Source organism: Salmo trutta, chromosome 5 (assembly GCF_901001165.1).
Source record: "Salmo trutta chromosome 5, fSalTru1.1, whole genome shotgun sequence".
Classification (NCBI taxonomy): Eukaryota; Metazoa; Chordata; class Actinopteri; order Salmoniformes; family Salmonidae; genus Salmo; species Salmo trutta.
The window spans coordinates 55,811,079-55,832,086 of NC_042961.1; the positions used below are offsets into that span (position 1 = coordinate 55,811,079).

A 21,008-nucleotide genomic window follows, 5' to 3' on the forward strand; every position below is an offset into this window, starting at 1 on the left:
AACAACCACAGCTGCAACAACAACATCCGCTGCTGCAACAACAACAACCTCAGGTTTCCCCAGAACAACCACTGCCGGCACCACAACAAGCGCAGCAGCACCAACGACATCTATAGCTGCTATTACAACAACCACATCCACCCCTACAACAACCACAGCTTCTCCCAGAACAACCACTGCAGCAGCCACAACAACTACAACTGCACCTGCAACTACTGAAATCACAACTACACAAACAAACACTGAACTACCAACAACTACACAACCAATAACTCAAAAGATGAGCACTATACCTCCAACCGCCGGACTGTCAGACACAAACAGTGGACCTGGTAAGTGTGATTTACTGTGCTTCATATAATCAAATTGGTAATTGAGGTCAACCCTGTCATGTCCCTTCCTTGTTACATACACGGTTTGTTTGTCTGTCTCTCTCTCTGTCTGTCTGACAGTCTGTTTGTTTGTTTCATGTTTGTTTGTAATGTTGACTCATTGTGTCTCTACAGGATATGTGGTTGGACTGAGGGTGAAATTCACCTCGAAGACAGAGCTAACCGAATCTGAGATCAAGGAGCAAGTCTTAACGGAGGTTAGTGTCTATGTCAAATTGTAACTTTGAAATGGTAAGGTTGCTCAAACAAATAAAGTATATTGAATGAGGAAGGACATTGATGTAAAGAAGGGGATAAAGCAAAATGAGAAAAGGAGAAAAGTAGTGTTAACAAATGAACTAATCTACGTAACCCTGTGTGTTTGTTCCAGCTTCGCGAGGAACTAATCAGACAAGGGCTGACAGGGGACTTCACACTGCGACTGAGAACCATTCAGAGCTAGGTGTCTGGGGGAATAGGAGGAGGAAGCTGGGAAAACTACAGACAGCACTCATAAACCTGATCGCAGATGTTGTATCGTGAGCCCACAAGGGCAGTCACATAGTGGAAAATATTCAGACCTCTTGACTTTTCCAGATTTTGTTACGTTACAGCCTTATTCTAAAATTGATGAAATAGTGTTTTCCCTTATCAATCTACACACAATTCCAAGTAATGACAAAGCAAAAACAGCTTTTTAGAAATGTTTGCAAAGTTATTAGAAATAAAAATCTGAAATCTGAAATGTACATATGTATGTAGACCCTTTACTCAGTACTTTGATGAAGCACCTTTGTCTTGGCTGTGTGCTTAGGGTCGTTGTCCTGTTGGAAGGTGAACCTTTGACCCAGTTTGAGGTCCTAAGCGCTCTGGAGCAGGTTTTCATCAAGGATCTCTCTGTACTTTGCTCGTTCATCTTTCCTTCGATCCTGACTAGTTTCCCAGTCCCTGCCACTGAAAAACATCCCCACAGCATGATGCTGCCACCACCATGATTCACCGTAGGGATGGTGCCAGGTTTCCTCCAGACATGACGCTTGGCATTCAGGCCAAAGAGTTCAATCTTGGTTTCATCAGACCTGAGAATCTTGTTTCTCATGGTCTGGGAGTCTTTAGGTGCCTTTTGGCAAACTCCAAGCAGGCTGTCATGTGCCTTATACTGAGGAGTGGCTTCCGTCAGACCATTCTATCATAAAGGCCTGATTGGTAGAGTGCTGCAGAGATAGTTGTCCTTCTGGAAGATTCTCCCATCTCCACAGAGGAACTCCGTAGCTCCTTCAGAGTGACCATCGGGTTCTTGGTCACCTCCCTGACCAAGGCCCTTCTTTATTTGATTTATTTATTTCACCTTTATTTAACCAGGTAGGCTAGTTGAGAACAAGTTCTCATTTACAACTGTGACCTGGCCAAGATAAAGCAAAGCAGTGCAACACAAACAACAACACAGAGTTACACATGGAATAAACAAACATACAGTCAATAATACAATAGAAAAAGTCTACATACAGTGTGTGCAAATGAGGTAGGATAAGGGAGGTAAGGCAATAAATAGGCCATAGTGGCAAAATAATTACAATATAGCAATTAAACACTGGAGTGATAGATGTGCCGAAGATGAGTGTGCAAGTAGAGATACTGGGGAGCAAAGGAGCAAAATAAATAAAATAAATAACAGTATGGGGATGGGGTAGTTGGATGGGCTATTTACAGATGGGCTATCTACAGGTGCAGTGATCTGTGAGCTGCTCTGACAGCTGGTGCTTAAATTAAGTGAGGGAGATATGAGTCTCCAGCTTCAGTGATTTTTGCAGTTCGTTCCAGTCATTGGCAGCAGAGAACTGGAAGGAAAGGCGGCCAAAGTAGGAATTGGCTTTGGGGGTGACCAGTGAAATATACCTGCTGGAGCGCGTGCTACGGGTGGGTGCTGCTATGGTGACCAGTGAGCTGAGATAAGGCGGGGCTTTACCTAGCAGAGACTGTCAGGGAAATTGCAAGATTATGTTATTATGCTTGTATTGCATTATAATGGTTGTTTTATTTGACAGAATAGAGTATTCTGTTAACTATTGTGTGTGTGTTCTACTGAGGATGGGCCTCTATGAGATAACACTGACAGAGGATATTTACGATGTCTTTGTGTGATAAAATCTAAAGAGCATTCCAGAGAACATGAGTTAATGTTTCTGTTCTATACCATACCAGGGAGAGATGGTTCCAGTTTGGAGTAGGAGGGCCAGACACTGGTCTATACAATGAAAACTGTTGACACAGCAGATTCTGTCTGCTATGTATTATAGATATCTTTCATACAAATCTTAACCTTGTGACCATTCTATGTATCTGTTGTTCGTCACGTAGGTTGAAAGGGGTGTATCTTGGCTATAAAAGACCTTTGTACTTTTGTTTTATCACTCTCAACGGTTCATTAGAAATGAAAAGTCATTGCTATTGCAAAGCTCTTATTAATAAAGATTTATTTTAAGTATAACTCTGACTTGTGTGATAAGTTTGTCTCTCCTTATTTGATAGTAAAGAAATTAACAACCACAAGACTTATAGATGACCTGGAGCCAGTGGTTTTGGCGACGAATATGAAGTGAGGGCCAGCCAACGAGAGTATATAGGTCGCAGTGGTGGGTAGTATATGGGGCTTTGGTGACAAAACGGATGGCACTGTGATAGACTGCATCTAATTTGCTGAGTAGAGTGTTGGGGGTTATTTTGTAAATGACATCGCCGAAGTCAAGGATCGGTAGGATAGTCAGTTTTACGAGGGTATGTTTGGCAGCATGAGGGAAGGATGCTTTGTTGCAAAATAGGAAGCCAATTCTAGATTTAATTTTAGATTGGAGATGCTTAATGTGAGTCTGGAAGGAGAGTTTACAGTCTAACCAGACACCTAGGTATTTGTAGTTGTCCACATATTCTAAGTCAGAACCGTCCAGAGTAGTGATGCTAGATGGGCGGGCAGGTGCGGGCAGCGATCGGTTGAAGAGGATGCATTTAGTTTTACTTGCATTTAAGAGCAGTTGGAGACCACGGAAGGAGAGTTGTATCGCATTGAAGCTCGTCTGGAGGTTTGTTAACAGTGTCCAAAGAAGGGCCAGAGGTATACAGAATGGTGTTGTCTGCGTAGAGGTGGATCAGAGAATCACCAGCAGCAAGAGCGACATCATTGATGTCGACCAAGGCCCTTCTCCCCCGATTGCTCAGTTTCGCCAGGCGGCTAGCTCTAGGAAGGGTCTTGGTGGTTCCAAACTTCTTCCATTTAATAATGATGGAGGCCACTGTACTCTTGGGCACATTCAATGCTGCAGAAATGTTTTGGTGTCCTTCCCCAGATCTGTGCCTCGACACAATCCTGTCTCAGAGCTCTATGGGCAATTCCTTTGACCTCATTGCTTGGTTTTTGCTCTGACATTCACTGTCAACTGTAGGACATTATATAGACAGGTGTGAGCCTTTCCAAATCACGTCCAATCAATTGAATTTACCACAGTTGGACTCCAATCAAGTTGTAGAAACATCTCTAGGATGATCAATGGAAACAGCACGTACCTGAAATCAATTTCGAGTCTAATAGCAAATGGTATGAATACCTATGTAAATGAGGTTCTGTTTTATTTGTAAAAAAAAAGTCCTACATTTCTAAAAACCTCTTTTTGCTTTGTCATTATAGGTTATTGTGTGTAGATTGATGAGGGGGAAAAAAATATTTAATACATTTTAGAATAAGGCTGTAACGTGTGGAAAAAGTATATATACAAATGCACGTGGACACCCCTTCAAATTAGTGGATTTGGCTACTTCAGCAACACAGTGTGTAAAATACAGGTGTGTAAAATATTGTCAGGTGTCAGTGTGCAGCGGGTAGGACGGAATCATGCGCAGGACACAGAACTGAGTAAAAACGTACTTTACTCGAATAAATCACATAAATCACTCATTCCATACAGGAAAACAATCCAGCTCGACACAAAAGAGCAACCACTTAACAAAGAACAAACACGCACAAAACCATGTGGGAACCAGAGGGTTAAATAGGGAATAAATTATAACGTAATGGAAATCAGGTGTGTACAATCAAGACAAAACAAATGGACAAAGAAACGTAGATCGGTGGCAGCTAGGAAGCCGGTGACGTCGACCGCCGAACGCCGCCCGAACAAGGAGAGGCACCAACTTCGGCGGAAGTCATGACAAATATAGCACACAGCTATGCAATCTCCATAGACAAATATTGGTAATAGAATGGCCTCACTGAAGAGCTCAGTGACTTTCAACGTGGTACCATCATAGGATGCCAACAATCATAGGATGCCAACAAGTCAATTCGTCAAATGTCATCCCTGCTAGAGCTGCCCTGGTCAACTGTAAGTGCTGTTATTGTGAAGTGGAAATGTCTAGGAGCAACAACGTATCAGCCGCAAAGTGGTAGGCCAAAAAAATCGTCTGTCCTTGGTTGCAAAACTCACTACCGAGTTCCAACTTGCCTCTGGAAGCAACGTCAGCAGAATAACTTTTTGTCGGGATCTTCATGAATTGGGTCTCCATGGCTGAGCAGCTGCAAACAATCCTAAGATCACCATTCGCAATGCCAAACATCGGCTTGAGTGGTGTAAAGCTTGCCGCCATTGAACTCTGGAGCAGTAGAAACACATTTTCTGGAGTGATGAATCACGCTTCACCATCTGACAGTCTGATGGACAAGTCTGGGTCTGCCGGATGCCAGAAGAACGCTACCTTCCCACATGCATAGTTTCAACTGTAAAGTTTGGAGGGGGAGGAATAAAGGTCTGGGGCTGTTTTTCATGGTTTGGGCTAGGCCCCTTTGTTCCAGTGAAGAGAAATCTTAACGCTACAACATACAATGACAATCTAGACAATTCTGTGCTTCCAACTTTGTGGCTACAGCTTGGGGAAAGCCCTTTCCTGTTTTAGCATGACAATGCCCCGTGTACAAAGCGAGGTCCATACAGAAATGGTTTGTCGAGATCGGTGTGGAAAAACTTGACTGGCCTGCACACAGCCCTGACCTCAACCCCATCAAAAACCTTTGGGTTGAATTGGAATGCCTACTGCGAGCCAGGCCTAATCGCCCAACATCAGTGCTCTTTTAGCTTAATGGAATCAAGTCCCCGCAGAAATGTTCCAACATGTAGTGGAAAGTTTTTCATTAGAGTGAAGGCTGTTAAAGCAGCAAAAGGGGGACCAACTCCATATTAATGTCCATGATTTTGGAATGAGATGTTTGACGAGCAGGTGTCCACATACTCTTGGTCATGTAGTGTATGTTCATGAGATCCCACACTCCGGGCAGAGATTTGCAGTCCTGTTAGTGATGGCGTCTGGAAGTTTTGATGATCCATCTACTTAGAAACCAAAACACCGATCGAGGAAGCTTTATTCAACTCAGACAGAACAATCACCAAAGAAGAACTCCACTGAACCCACATCTCTGTTTACTCACAACAAACCACTGAGTCTTCATCGCTCCCTAAAGGGGACCCACATCAACATTATATTGCAACAGAGTACCTTAACAAACTTAGAGAGAAAGAGACCCTATGCTTGAGCTCTGACGAAGGCCTTTGACCAAAAGCTTCAACACCAGGACCCCTGACCGACCCCTTTCCCTTTGTACCAATGCTTCATAACGGAAACTCAACTAAACCAGATGACACTCAAATTCACATAAATAAATTGTTGCATTGAATTTCCCTTTTGCGTGATGCCGTGTCAGTAACTGATTATTGTATTTCTGTTGGTCTTAATTACATATCCTGATTAATACTGTTCCTGCACTGTCCACATTTGGATGTGAACTGATAGCCTAGGGAATGGCGACTCCTGGTGGAGGAACCCATGCGCGCAACTTTCACTAGGGATGGACATGCCCCCCCACATTCTGAAAATGTATTTTTGTCCCCACAAGTTGTATCATTGGAATGTTATTCAAAACGATTGCTTTAGGACCGTGCAGACTCTTCCCGAGCAGTCGGGTAGGCTATTTGGAGTGTTTATCCAACTGGATCAAAATTATTGAAAAAAGAATAATGATTCAAAATGTAATAAAATGCCACTTTGTGCCCTTGGATGAACCTATAATTTCGGTGCAGTTTTGGTAGTTTCTGTTATATTTTCCCTCTCAGTTGATAAGACCATCTCATCCTCAAAAGTCTGGTGAATGCGTGCACTGTTGTGTTTGTTGAGTTCAATTACAGAAGTTCAGGTATGTTGACCTGTGGTGATTCTCACCTCAATGACTGTGTTGTTTTTCATTAGTCTATACCCTGCCTTAGTCTGTTAACTCACTCATTTTCCATATTATTTAGCCTAGTAAATAATACCCCAAAAAATAATCATCAGTGGCCTTGAGTTCAGTTACAAGTGTTTGGGTCATTGAAGTTTCCGAGTTAGATGACTTTCAGAATGAGAACATAGCAACTGACTGTTCATTAATACATCATATTTATTTTACCAATGTTAGAATTTTTTTCTCCACTTTGACATTACAGAGTACTTTGTGTAGATCGTTTACAAAACAATACAATTCAATCATTTTTAATGACACTTTGTAACACAACAAAATGTTGGAAAAGTCAAGGGGTGTGAACTTTCTGAAGGCACTGTAGATATTTAGTTGCTAATACATTAGGTCCAGTTACCGTTGGTCATGTGGTAATAATGTAATCTTGAGGGTAATCTATTGCAAGTTATCTGTTGTCGTGTCTTTGCTATGACGGATTAAGTGATATGACATGGGGGTCATAAACCTCCCCCAACAGGCCATCGTCATGACGCCATGTAACTTTCTTTGTGATCAGGTTTGCTTCTGTCATGAAATGATTCTCAAACGCAGTGTAAAGCCTTCTGGCAGCCCTCGGCTGATCAGTTCCTCACGAAGCTGGAATAAACAAAGGGGTTACATAATTTAGTAAATGGGTTAATGCTACATTCCTATCCTCTTCACGCTCCTTCCCACTCATTCACTTCACTTTCCATCTTTACTCAGTATCCTTATTTGTTAAAGCAACCTTACACTGAAATCCCTTTGAGTGAGGTTATTCCTCATTCTATAATCATTTTTGGAGATTAATAATAATTAATTATTATATGATACGTTTGACAGTGACTCTCACCTGCTTCAAGATTTCAGATTCAGTTAGGTCTTTTGTCATGGTGAATTTCACCCTCAGTACCAACTTATATCCTGTAGAGACACAATGAGTCAATAATACGAACAAACATGAAGCAAAGCAGACAGACAGACAGACAGACAGACAGACAGACAGACAGACAGACAGACAGACAGACAGACAGACAGGCAGGCAGGCAGGCAGGCAGGCAGGCAGGCAGGCAGGCAGGCAGGCAGGCAGACAGACAGACAGACAGACAGACAGACAGACAGACAGACAGACAGACAGACAGACAGACAGACAGACAGACAGACAGACAGACAGACAGACAGATAACGTACTATAAGAAAAAAAGGAGACTTGACAGGGTTGACCACTATTACCAATTTCATTAGATATTAAGTAAAGTAAATCACACTTACCAGACCCACTATGCATGGTTGACTGTATTGTATAAGGTTTTGGGGTTGTTGTATTAGGATCCGCAGTTGTTGTATCAGGAGCTGTAGTTGTTGTATCAGGAGCTATAGTTGTTGTATCAGGAGCTGTGGATGTTGTAATAGGAGCTGTAGTTGTTGTATTAGGAGCTGTAGTTGTTGTATTAGGAGCTGTAGTTGTTGTATTAGGAGCTGTAGTTGTATTAGGAGCTGTAGTTGTTGTATTAGGAGCTGTAGTTGTTGTATAAGGTGCTGGGGTTGTTGTAGTAGGAGCTGTAGTTGTTGTATAAGGTGCTGTAGTTGTTGTATTAGGATCTACTGTTGTTGTGATAAGAGCTACAGTTGTGGTTATCGTTGTAGGAGCTGTTGTTGTCGTAATTGGATCTGTGGTTGTTGTAGTAGGTTCTGCAGTTGTGGTTGTTGTAGTAGGAGCTGCAGTTGTAGTTGTAGTAGGAGCTGTGGTTGTAGTAAGAGCTGCTGCTCCTGTTATTATAGTAGAGGCTGCAGTGGATGTTGTAGTAGGAGCCTCAGTTATTGTTGTTGAAGTAGGAGCTGTAGTTGTGGTTGTTGTAGTTGGAGCTGTAGTTTTGGTTGTTGTAGTAGGTTCTGCAGTTGTGGTTGTAGTTGTAGGTTCTGCAGTTGTGGTTGTAGTAGGTTCTGCAGTTATGGTGGTTGTAGTAGGAACTGCAGTTGTGGTTGTTGTAGTAGGAACTGCAGTTGGGGTTGTTGTAGGAACTGTGGTTGTAGTAAGAGCTGATGCTCCTGTTATTATAGTAGAGGCTGCAGTTGATGTTGTAGTAGGAGCCTCAGTTATGGTTGTTGTAGTAGGAACTGTTGTTGTGGTTGTTGTAGTAGGTTCTGCAGTTGTGGTTGTTGTAGTAGGAACTGCAGTTGTGGTTGTTGTAGTAGGAACTGCAGTTGTGGTTGTAGTAGTTGGAGCTGCAGTTGTGGTTGTTACATCAGGAACTGTGGTTGTTGTAGTAAGAGCTGCAGTTGTGGTTGTTGTAGTAAGAGCTGTAGTTTTGGTTGTTGTAGTAGGTTCTGCAGTTGTGGTTGTAGTAGGTTCTGCAGTTGTGGTTGTAGTTGTAGGTTCTGCAGTTGTGGTTGTAGTAGGTTCTGCAGTTGTGGTTGTAGTAGGTTCTGCAGTTGTGGTTGTTGTAGTAGGAGCTGCAGTTGTGGTTGTTGTAGTAGGTTCTGCAGTTGTGGTTGTTGTAGTAGGTTCTGCAGTTGTGGTTGTTGTAGTAGGAACTGCAGTTGTAGTTGTAGTAGGAACTGTGGTTGTAGTAAGAGCTGATGCTCCTGTTATTATAGTAGAGGCTGCAGTTGATGTTGTAGTAGGCGCCTCAGTTATGGTTGTTGTAGTAGGAGCTGTAGTTGTGGTTGTTGTAGTAAGAGCTGTAGTTGTGGTTGTTGTAGTAGGAACTGCAGTTGTGGTTGTTGTAGTAGGAGCCTCAGTTATTGTTGTTGTAGTAGGAACTGTTGTTGTGGTTGTTGTAGTAGGTTCTGCAGTTGTGGTTGTTGTAGTAGGAACTGCAGTTGTGGTTGTTGTAGTAGGTTCTGCAGTTGTGGTTGTTGTAGTAGGAACTGCAGTTGTGGTTGTTGTAGTAGGAGCTGCAGTTGTGGTTGTTACATCAGGAACTGTGGTTGTTGTAGTAAGAGCTGCAGTTGTGGTTGTTGTAGTAGGTTCTGCAGTTGTGGTTGTAGTTGTAGGTTCTGCAGTTGTGGTTGTAGTAGGTTCTGCAGTTGTGGTTGTAGTAGGTTCTGCAGTTGTGGTTGTTGTAGTAGGAGCTGCAGTTGTAGTTGTAGTAGGTTCTGCAGTTGTGGTTGTTGTAGTAAGAGCTGAAGTTGTGGTTGATGTAGTAGGAACTGCAGTTGTGGTTGTTGTAGTAGGTTCTGCAGTTGTGGTTGTAGTAGGTTCTGCAGTTGTGGTTGTTGTAGTAGGAACTGCAGTTGTGGTTGTAGTAGTAGGTTCTGCAGTTGTGGTTGTTGCAGTAGGAGCCTCAGTTATGGTGGTTGTAGTAGGTTCTGCAGTTGTGGTTGTTGTAGTAGGTTCTGCAGTTGTGGTTGTAGTAGGTTCTGCAGTTGTGGTTGTAGTAGGAGCTGCAGTTGATGTTGTAGTAGGAGCCTCAGTTATTGTTGTTGTAGTAGGAACTGCAGTTGGGGTTGTTGTAGTAGGAACTGCAGTTGTGGTTGTTGTAGTAGGAGCTGCAGTTATGGTTGTTGTAGTAGGAGCTGCAGTTATGGTGGTTGTAGTAGGTTCTGCAGTTGTGGTTGTTGTAGTAGGAACTGCAGTTGTAGTTGTAGTAGGAACTGTGGTTGTAGTAAGAGCTGCTGCTCCTGTTATTATAGTAGAGGCTGCAGTTGATGTTGTAGTAGGAGCCTCAGTTATTGTTGTTGTAGTAGGAACTGCAGTTGTGGTTGTTGTAGTAGGTTCTGCAGTTGTGGTTGTTGTAGTAGGAACTGCAGTTGTGGTTGTTGTAGTAGGAACTGCAGTAGTGGTTGTAGTAGCAAGAGCTGTTGTTGTAGTAAATGGATCTGTGGTTGTTGTAGTAGGAGCCTCAGTTATTGTTGTCGTAGTAGGAGCTGTAGTTGTGGTTGTTGTAGTAGGAGCTGTAGTTGTGGTTGTTGTAGTAGGAGCTGTAGTTGTGGTTGTTACATCAGGAACTGTGGTTGTTGTAGTAAGAGCTGCAGTTGTGGTTGTTGTAGCAAGAGCTGTTGTTGTAGTAAATGGATCTGTGGTTGTTGTAGTAGGAGCTTCAGTTGTTGTTGTAGTAGGAGCCTCAGTTATGGTTGTTGTAGTAGGAGCTGCATCTGTGGCTGTTGGAGCAAGAGATGCACCTACAGCTGTGGTTGTTGTTGCAGGTTCCTCAGTTGTGGTTGTCATATTAGGATCTGTAGTTGTGCTTGTTACAGAGCAGAGGCTGCCTATTACTTGGAAAAATATTACAATTAGTAGGTAGCTTAACAATACTTTAAGCCCAGGCACCAGAAATTGGCCCAGGCATTTCTAAAACATCGGACAATTTTTTTCCCTCAAGGTCACCACACATCATCATCCTGCACAAAAAAAACACAAAAACATTTAGACAGTCCCATTGGGCTTTTGGCAGATAATGCCTTCTGGAACATGTGAACTTTCCTGTGCCTTAATAATAAACGTGTATGCCGTCTGTAAATACAAATGAAATTGTTAAATTACGAGCCTGACACAGAAAAATACAGGAGCATTCCTGCTATCAGTGATTGGCTAAGATAATGGATGGGTTGGACATGCCGAGAAATTACTTTGGATATGTCTGCCATGTGGCATGGTCTTATCTATTACATGAGCTGCTCAGTATGCAGCAAGTTAAAGCATACTGTTAGCTAGCTAGCTAATGTTAGCTGGCTGGCTCGCTAGCTAACGTTTTGTGAATGTTCTGTGTAGTAATATTATTTGTATCTCAGAAAGCCATTTGGATTGCTAGTTATAGCCTAATGTTGGCTAGCTAAAATTGAACCTAGTTGGTTAGCTTTAGCTACTTGCAGGTTCATGCATGGTGGTATTGCCGCGTTCAAAACAACTGGGGAAAAATAAGAGTTCAAATCATGACATCAGTGAATTTCAGGCCTGAAAGTCAGAGCCCTAGAAAGAGGCCCAAGTTCCAGAGTTGGATGACCGTTCAAAACGTTTTTTCCAAATCCTAATTGTTTTGAACACAGCGTTAGTTGGGATTATGGTTAGCTAGCTAGCTACATGTCCAAACAAAAGAATCCACTATGCAAATGACGATTTCACTGTACCTTTTACACCTTCTATATCCTCTGCATGTGACAAATAACTTCAATGGGCTAGCGTCCCACCCGCGGTACACACTATCAACAGCCAGTGAAATAGCATGGCACGAAATACAAAACAGCAAAAATCTCATAATTTCATTTTCTCAAACAATCAACTATTTTACACCATTTTAAAGATAAACTTCTCGTTATTAATCTAACCACATTGTCCGATTTCAAAAAGGCTTTACGGCGAAAGCATAAAATTAGATTGTGTTAGGACATAAACTTCACAAGAAAAACCACACAGCCATTTCCCAAGCAAGGACATGCATCACAAAAACCACAAATACAGCTAAATGATTCAATAACCTTTGATGATCTTCATCAGATGGCACTCATAGGACTTCATGTTACACAATACATGTATGTTTTGCTCGATAAAGTTCATATTTATATCCAAAAACCCCATTTTACATTGGCGCATGATGTTCAGAAAATGTATTCCCACCAAAACTACCGGTGAATGAACACATCAATTTACAAAAATACTCATCATAAACGTTGATAAAATTTACAACAGTTATTGAAAGAATTATAGATATACTTCACCTTAATGCAACCGCTGTGTCAGATTTTAAAATAGCTTTACGGAGAAAGCACATTTTTCAATATTCTGAGTACATAGCTCAACCATCAAAGCAAGCTATACAGATACCCGCCAAGTTCTGGGGTCAACTAATCTCAGAATTAGTATTATAAATATTCTCTTACCTTTGCTGATCTTCCTCAGAATGCACTCCCAGGACTCCTACTTCCACAATAAATTTTATTTTTGTTTGAAGTACTCCACATTTATGTCCAAATACCTCGTTTTGTTCGTGCGTTCAGATCACTATCCAAAGGCATAACGCGCGAGCGTAAATCCAGACACGAAAAGTCAAATAGTTCCATTCGTAGAAACATGTCAAACGTTGTTTACAATCAATCCTTAGGGTCTTTTTAACATAAAATATCGGTATTCCAACCGGACAATAGCGTATTCATTACAGAGGAAAAAGAAGGAGCGGCGCGCCAAACGTGCCTGCGCAGTAAACAACTCACTGGTCCCAGGCAGTCCACTCATTGACTGAGCTCCTATTTTCTGCCCAGTAACAGGAGAAGGATGAAACACGTTTCTAAAGGCTGTTGACAGCCAATGGAAGCCTTAGGAAGTGCAACGTGACCCCACAGACACTAGTTTCGGTAGAAATTCAAAAGAAGAACTACAATTCCTGGTTGGATTTTTCTCAGGTTTTTGCCTGCCATATGAGTTCTGTTATACTCACAGACATCATTCAAACAGTTTTAGAAACTTCAGAGTGTTTTCTATCCAAATCTAATAATCTAATAATCTCTAATAATATGCAAATATTTGACTCTGGGCCCGAGTATTAGGCAGTTTACTCTGGGCACGCTTTTCATCCAAAAATGAAAATACTGCCCCCTATACCTTAAAAAGATAAACTTATATTTTATTATTTAACTAAGCAAGTCAGTTTAGAACAAATTCTTATTTACAATGACAGCCTAGGAACATTGGGTTAACTGCCTTGTTCAGTGGCAGAAAGATAGATTTTTACCTTGTCAGCTGAGGGATTTGATCTAGCACCCTTTCGGTTACTGGCCTAACACTCTGACCACTAGGCTACCTTCCGTCTGTTTACCAGAAATTGTCATCTGAAGAACAACATGACCGGCACCAAAATCAGATTAGGATATAGGCCAAGGACCAGATAAAGTGTATTTTTGCTACTACTTTAACCATGTTTAGTCTTGAAATCTTTGGTAGTTTACTACACTGTGAATCCTTAAAGAGATGTCTGGGGCTAAGGCTTAAGAGTGTGTGAACAATGCTGAGTGGGTGTAGACAAAGAAGAGCTCTCCAGTAGGTGTACTGTACCAAAACATTCACAGACCATTTTCTCAAAGGTGGGGTTACAAGTTTATCAACTTTCAAAGAATAATTAATTTCCCATTGCTCATCAACTGTGCAGTGTATGATATTACATTTTATAGCTCTGAGTCTCTACTTTTATCCAATGTAAAAAACAAAAAAAAAAAATTTGCTGCATAGGACCAAATCCAGGTGATAACCATACAGGAGATAGATACTAACCTGAAATGATGATGATAAACACCCCAAGTTGCATGGTTGTAATGGTATTCCCTCTAATACATGGGAGAAAAAAATATGAATCAAATTCTAAATAAATTATAAACGATTGTTCATTTAAATTATACATTTAAATACTAATCAAAGATACACATTGAAATACTGAAGGTAGCCTAAACAGTAAGCAGTTAAAAATCTCATTATGTTTTTTTAAGTGAGATTTTTCTATCAATACAGTAGGCCTACCTGTAGGTGACAATGTTCACTGTTCTGCACATTTACATTCTGATAAGTGCAGGTACTTTTAATGTATAATATTTTATAGAATAATGGAAAATGTCTTACCAAAATGGTTGCTGTTGTCTTCGTCCGTGTTCAGGCTTCTGTGAGCTCCTCAACTGATCTGCATAAGCTTCTGTTTTATAATTTGTTCTCTGTCAGCTGGCATCCCAAATGGCACCCTATTCGCTATAAAGTGCACTACTTTGACTAGGAAATAGGGTGCCACTCAGTCTCTGGCAGTTACAGTAACTACACAGTTCAACATGAAGAACAAACTACATTACAACACTATCAGGCCAGTAAGCAACATCTGATTATATTTATAAAAGTACAGACTCATAGCTTCAAAATGGTATATCATACACTGTAGTTGGAGGAAACATAGGAAAGTTATACTGCTTTTAAAGTTGATAAACGTGTTATCCCACTTACGAGATAATAGGAGAAAATGCCCTCGAAAGTGTTTCACACTTGCTCAAGAGCTCTTCTATGAGTATGCCCATTCAGCATTGATCATACGATCTTATGCCTTAACCCCACCCATCTATCTAAGGACTCACATGTGAGGACATGTACTAAAACCAGAGTGAGTAAGGTAGTGTAGTAAACAAGTGTTGAAAGTAATAGCCTACAATAAGGAAAAACTCCAGCTAAAAATACACTTCATCTAGTCCTTGATTTATATCAAATCAAACCAACGTTTATTTGTCACGTACACAGGATACAGAAGGTGTAAACGGCACAGTGAAATGCTTCCTTGCCAGTTCTTTCTCAACAGCACAGTATCAATATCAAAAATAAAAAACTTGTGAACAGAAAAGTATCAATATCAAGAAATAGAAGGGGATAAGTCTCGATGCCAGTAGAGAAAGAACAAAAGAATATACATTAAGTAGAAAAACAATATCAATAACGATGGCGGTGATAGAAAAAAGTTATATGTATACAATCAGGGGTAAAGTGGCTGAGCAGCTGGATTAATGTAAAACGTAGCAGCAATGTATGGTGGTTGACTGTGTGAGTGTGTGTGTTGTGTGCGTGAGTGTTAAGAGAGAGTCATGTGAATGTGCATAGAGGCAGTGCAGATAGTCCAAGGGGGCAGGCAGACAGACATTGACTGCAGCTAGAAGAACCTTGGTGGAGGGCTTGTGATGTCCATGGCCTCTCCCTGATCTAAAAGATAGGTTTTGTTGAGTTGTGTCCAGTCCAGGTGGTGATTGTACAGGCAGACCATCTCTGGGAAGAAGGACGTCAGCGTTGCACAGCAGCTAAAACCTGGTCCCAGCTGAGTCCAAACACTCCCTTATGACATCACCAGGATCCAGAGCATCAAAGCTGTTAACCTGTTGGGGGTAGGGGGCAGTATTGACACGGCCGGATAAAAACCGTACCCGATTTAATCTGGTTACTACTCCTGCCCAGTAACTAGAATATGCATATAATTATTGGCTTTGGATAGAAAACACCCTAAAGTTTCTAAAACTGTTTGAATGGTGTCTGTGAGTATAACAGAACTCATATGGCAGGCAAAAACCTGAGAGGATTCCGAACAGGAAGTGGCCTGTCTGACAAGTTGTTGTTCATCTTGGCTCTTTTTATTGAAGACTGAGGATCTTTGCTGTAACGTGACACTTCCTACGGCTCCCATAGGCTCTCAGAGCCCGGGAAAAAGCTGAACGATATCGAGGCAGCCCCAGGCTGAAACACATTAGGGCATTTGGCAAGTGGCCGATCAGAGGACAATGGGCTTAGGCGCGTGCCCGAGTTGACCCCATGCTTTATTTTCTTTCGTCTGTTTACCTAAATGCAGATTCCCGGTCGGAATATTATCGCTTTTTTACGAGAAAAATGGCATAAAAATGGATTGTAAACAGCGGTTGACATGCTTCGAAGTACGGTAATGGAATATTTAGACATTTTTTGTCACGAAATGCGTCATGCTCGTCACCCTTCTTTACCCTTTCGGATAGTGTCTTGAACGCACGAACAAAACGCCACTATTTGGATATAACAATGGATTATTTGGAACCAAACCAACATTTGTTATTGAAGTAGAAGTCCTGGGAGTGCATTCTGACGAAGAACACCAAAGGTAATAACATTTTTCTTATAGTAAATCTGACTTTGGTGAGTGCTAAACTTGCTGGGTGTCTAAATAGCTAGCCCTGTGATGCCGGGCTATCTACTTAGAATATTGCAAAATGTGCTTTCACCGAAAAGCTATTTTAAAATCGGACATATCGAGTGCATAGAGGAGTTCTGTATCTATAATTCTTAAAATAATTGTTATGCTTTTTGTGAACGTTTATCGTGAGTAATTTAGTGAATTCACCGGAAGTTTGAAAAAGGACTGTTGCTTCTACATTGATAAAGTTTTATCATAAAGTTACTGGTCCCCTCCCCCATGCCATTCACTTGGTATCAGGAGGCGGGATTATTAAGGGATAGGGTGACATCAGCCTAGCTCTCCCATTTTATTACACCAATGGGAACATGATATTCTCTTACCTAATTTAGATAAGTACCATCTTGTAACCAACATCGGAGAAGGTATGTTTGCAGACGGGCGTGATTTATATAGCTATATAGCTACTCTACTGGTGCCAAAATTTGACAAATATAATTAAGAGTTTACCCTATTCATCTATGGCAAAGATACTTATGTTTCCGCTTTCATCTGTATCTGTTAGCTAGTTACAGCAAGCGTGGAACAAAAGAGGGGAAAGGTCGCTCAAAACTCTGACGCAGTTGTCATGCCAACACATCATTCAGTGCTGCTGTGAACCGCATCACATGAGACATGCCAAATGGGAGAACTATATTTTTTGTACATCATTGATGAAATGTTGCTTGAGATGTTTTTACTGCAACACTGTTCACTGCATCCAAGTTTCTTGACATAGGCATTTCAAACAGCTGTCAGTCTAGGCAAGTTCATGAATACAAGCTCCCAGCACACTCAGCCTGTCTTTTCAAACTTCCTGGTAGTTAGCAATGAGAGAGAGTACTTCTTTATAGAATGTCATTGATGGAGTACTTGGTATTACCGAAGATTATTGAAAAACAACATTTATACCAAGCCATGAAGTCGAAGGAATTGTCTCTGCAGTAACCATCTATGCAGCACTCCACCAATCAGGCCTTTATGGTAGAGTGGCCAGATGGAAGCCACTCCTCGGTAAAAGGCACATGACAGCTCACTTGGAGTTTGCCAAAAGACACCTAACCTCTACGGGCTAGGGGGCAGCATTGAGAATTTTGGAAAAAATATGTGCCCATTTTTAACTGCCTCCTACACCAACTCAGAAGCTAGAATATGCATATTATTGTTCAGGTGTGGATAGAAAACACCCTAAAGTTTCTAAAACTGTTTGAATGGTGTCTGTGAGTATAACAGAACTCCTATGGCAGGCAAAAACCTGAGAAGGTTTCATGCAGGAAGTACCCTGTCTGACAAGGTGTTGTTGTTCTTGCTTCTGTTTATTGAAGAGTCAGGATTTTAGCTGTAACGTGACAATTCCTAGGGCTCCAATAGGCTCTCAGAACCCGGGAAAAACCTGAACGATGACGAGGCAGCCTCAGGCTGAAACACAAAATCCCCTTTTCCAAGTGTCGCATCAGAGGACAATAGAATTAGGCGCGTGCGCGATTCGACCCCGTGGAGTATTTACCTTCGGCTGTTTAGCTAATTGCAGATTCCCGGTCGGAATATTATCGCTTTTCTACGAGATAAATTGCATAAAAATTGATTTTAAACAGCGGTTGACATGCTTCGAAGTACGGTAATGGAATATTTAGAATTTTTTTGTCACGTTCTGCGCCATGCGCGCGACCGTGATTTAGCATTCTGATAGTGTCTAGAACGCACGAACAAAACACCACTGTTTGGATATAACGATGGATTATTTGGGACCAAACCTACATTTGTTATTGAAGTAGAAGTCCTGGGAGTGCATTCTGACGAAGAACAGGAAAGGTAAGACCATTTTTCTTATAGGAAATATGATTTTGATGAAGGCTAAACTTGCCTGGTGTCTAAATAGCTAGCCCGTGATGGCTGGGCTATGTACTTAGAATATTGCAAAATGTGCTTCATCCGAAAAGCTATTTTAAAATCGGACATATCGAGTGCATAGAGGAGTAATGTATCTATAATTCTTAAAATAATTGTTATGCTTTTTGTGAACGTTTATCGTGAGTAATTTAGCAAATTGTTAGTAAATTCCCCGGAAGTTTGCGGGGGGTATGCTTTTTCTGAACGTCACATGCTAATGTAAAAAGCTGGTTTTTGATATAAATATGAACTTGATTGAACAGACATGCATGTATTGTATAACATAATGTCCTAGGTGTGTCATCTGATGAAGATCATAAAAGATTAGTGCTGCATTTAGCTGTGGTTTGGGTTTTTGTGACATTATATGCTAGCTTGAAAAATGGGTGTCTGATTATTTCTGGCTGGGCACTCTCCTGACATAATCTAATGTTTTGCTTTCGTTGTAAAGCCTTTTTGAAATCGGACAGTGTGGTTAGATTAACGAGAGTCTTGTCTTTAAATAGCTGTAAAATAGTCATATGTTTGAGAAATTGAAGTAATAGTATTTCAAACGTTTTAAAAATCGCGCCACTGGATTCAACTGGCTGTTACGTAGGTGGGACGAATTCATCCCGCCGGTCCCATAGAGGCTAAAGGACTCTCAGACCATGAGAAACAAGATTCTCTGGGCTGATGAAATCAAGATTGAACTCTTTGGCCTGGATGCCAAGCATCATGTCTGGAGGAAACGAGGCACCGCTCATCACCTGGCCAATACCATCCCTACGGTGAAGCATGGTGGTGGTAACATCATGCTGTGGGGATGTTTTTTAGTGGCAGGGAATGGGAGATTAGTCAGGATCAAGGGAAAGATGACAGCGCAAAGTATTTGTATTTGTATTTATTATGGACCCCCATTAGCCAAGGCAGCAGCTACTCTTCCTGGGATCCGGCAAAATTAAGGCAGTTATACAATTTTAAGACATTACAATACATTCATTACAAAATTCAGAACACACTAAGAGTGTGCCCTCAGGCCAAAACTCCACTACCATCTATCTACAACACAAAATCCATTTGTACGTGTGTGTATAGTGTGTATGTTATCATGTGTGTTTATGTATGTGTCTGTGCCTATGTTTGTGTTGGTTCACTGTCCCCACCGTTACATAAGATGTATTTTTATCTGATTCTACTGCTTGCATCAGTTACCTAATGTGGAATAGAGTTCCGTGTAGTCATGGCTCTATCTTGTACTGTGCGTCTCCCATAGTCTGTTCTGGACTTGGAGACTGTGAAGAGACCTCTGGTGGCATGTCTTGTGAAGTATGCATGGGTGTCTGAGCTGTGTGCGAGTCATTTAAACAGACAGTTTGGTGCTTTCAACATGTCAATATCTCTCACAAGTACTTTGAGCCAGGAGAGATTGACATGTGTATTATTAATGTTTGTTCTCTGTGTACATCCAAAGACCAGCCATGCTGCCTTGTTCTGAGCGGATTGCAATTTTCCTAACTCCCTCTTTGTGGCACCTGGCGCGTTTAAGAAGGTAGAGCAGCGCTTGATTATAGACAGACTTCTTCCCATTTTAGCTACTGTTGTATCAATATGTTTGCACCATGAGAGTTTACAATCCAGGGTTACTCCAAGCAGTTTAGTCACCTCAACCTGCTCAATTTCCACATGATTTATTACAAGATGTAGTTGAGGTTTAGGGTTAAGTGAATGACTTGTCCTGTGTGGCTCAGTTGGTAGAGCATAGTGTTTGCAACGCCAGGGTTGTGGGTTCGATTCCTACGGAGGACCAGTACGGAGAAAAAATGTATGCAGTCGCTCTGGAAAGGAGCGTCTGCTAAATGACTAAAATGTAAATACAATGCTTTCAGTTTTTGAAACATATTCCTTGCCACCTATTCTGAAACTACCTGCAGCTCTTTGTTAAGTCTTGCAGTCATTTCAGTTTCTGTAGTAGCTGACGTGTATAGTGTTTAGTCATCTTCATACATAGACACACTGGCTTTACTCAAAGCGGCATGTCGCTTTGCCACTAAAAAACAGCTCCCACACTACCAGCGCCACCAGGCAGGAGGCCGGGAGTATGGGGGTGGGATCCATGAGCCGCTCCTCTGTGTCATACAGCCGGGACAGTGCGTCTGCCTTCACATTCTGGGAACCTGGTCTGTAAGAAAGGTTGAACACAAAACGGGTGAAAAACATGGCCCACCTTGCCTGGCGGGGGTTCAGTCTCCTCGCCGCCCGGATGTACTCCAGATTGCGGTGGTCAGTCCAGATGAGAAAAGGGTGTTTAGCCCCCTCAAGCCAATGTCTCCACGCCTTCAGAGCCTTGACGACAGCCAACAGCTCCCAGTCCCCCACGTCATAGTTTGGCTCCGCCGGGCTGAGCTTCCAAGAGAAGAAGGCACAGGGGCAGAGCTTCGGTGGTGTACCCGAGCGCTGAGAGAGCATGGCTCCTATCCCAGCCTCGGACGCATCCACCTCCACTATGAACGCCAAAGAGGGATCTGGATGGGCCAGCACGGGAGCCGAGGTAAACAGAGCCCTCAGGTGACCAAAAGCCCTGTCCGCCTCAGCTGACCACTGCAAACGTACCGGTCCCCCCTTCAGCAGTGAGGTAATGGGAGCCGATACCTGAAAAAAAACCTGGATAAACCTCCAATAGTAATTGCCAAACCCTAGAAACCGCTGAACCTCCTTTACCGTGGTGGGAGTCGGCCAATTACACACGGCTGAAATGCGGTTACTCTCCATCTCCACCCCTGAGGTGGAAATGCGGTACCCTAGGAAGGAGACGGACTGTTGGAAGAACAG

The 21,008-nt window shown here is 42.0% G+C and overlaps 1 protein-coding gene and 1 long non-coding RNA gene across 3 annotated transcripts; one reads left to right on the forward strand and one right to left on the reverse strand.

Annotated features, from left to right (window-relative positions):
• The first annotated feature begins 57 nt into the window (after window positions 1-57).
• On the forward strand, window positions 58-1,120 carry LOC115194618 (uncharacterized). The gene is made up of 3 exons (XR_003878416.1): window positions 58-332; window positions 507-589; window positions 763-1,120. It is a non-coding gene; the product is annotated as an uncharacterized LOC115194618 (long non-coding RNA).
• Window positions 1,121-6,823: 5,703 nt separating this feature from the next.
• LOC115194594 (mucin-5AC-like) lies at window positions 6,824-14,429 on the reverse strand. Of its 2 annotated transcripts, none has more exons than XM_029754432.1 (6): window positions 14,207-14,429; window positions 13,865-13,917; window positions 9,891-10,872; window positions 7,933-8,378; window positions 7,514-7,584; window positions 6,824-7,278 (listed from the first exon to the last, which is right to left on the reverse strand). In XM_029754432.1, the coding sequence occupies exons 2-6, from the start codon at window positions 13,896-13,898 to the stop codon at window positions 7,210-7,212; spliced, it is 1,602 nt and encodes a 533-aa protein (XP_029610292.1). In that variant the 5' UTR covers window positions 13,899-13,917; window positions 14,207-14,429; the 3' UTR covers window positions 6,824-7,209. The 2 variants fall into 2 exon arrangements, with proteins under 2 accessions (XP_029610292.1, XP_029610291.1); XM_029754431.1 differs by having other exon boundaries at window positions 9,891-10,878.
• Between the last annotated feature and the right edge of the window lie 6,579 nt (window positions 14,430-21,008).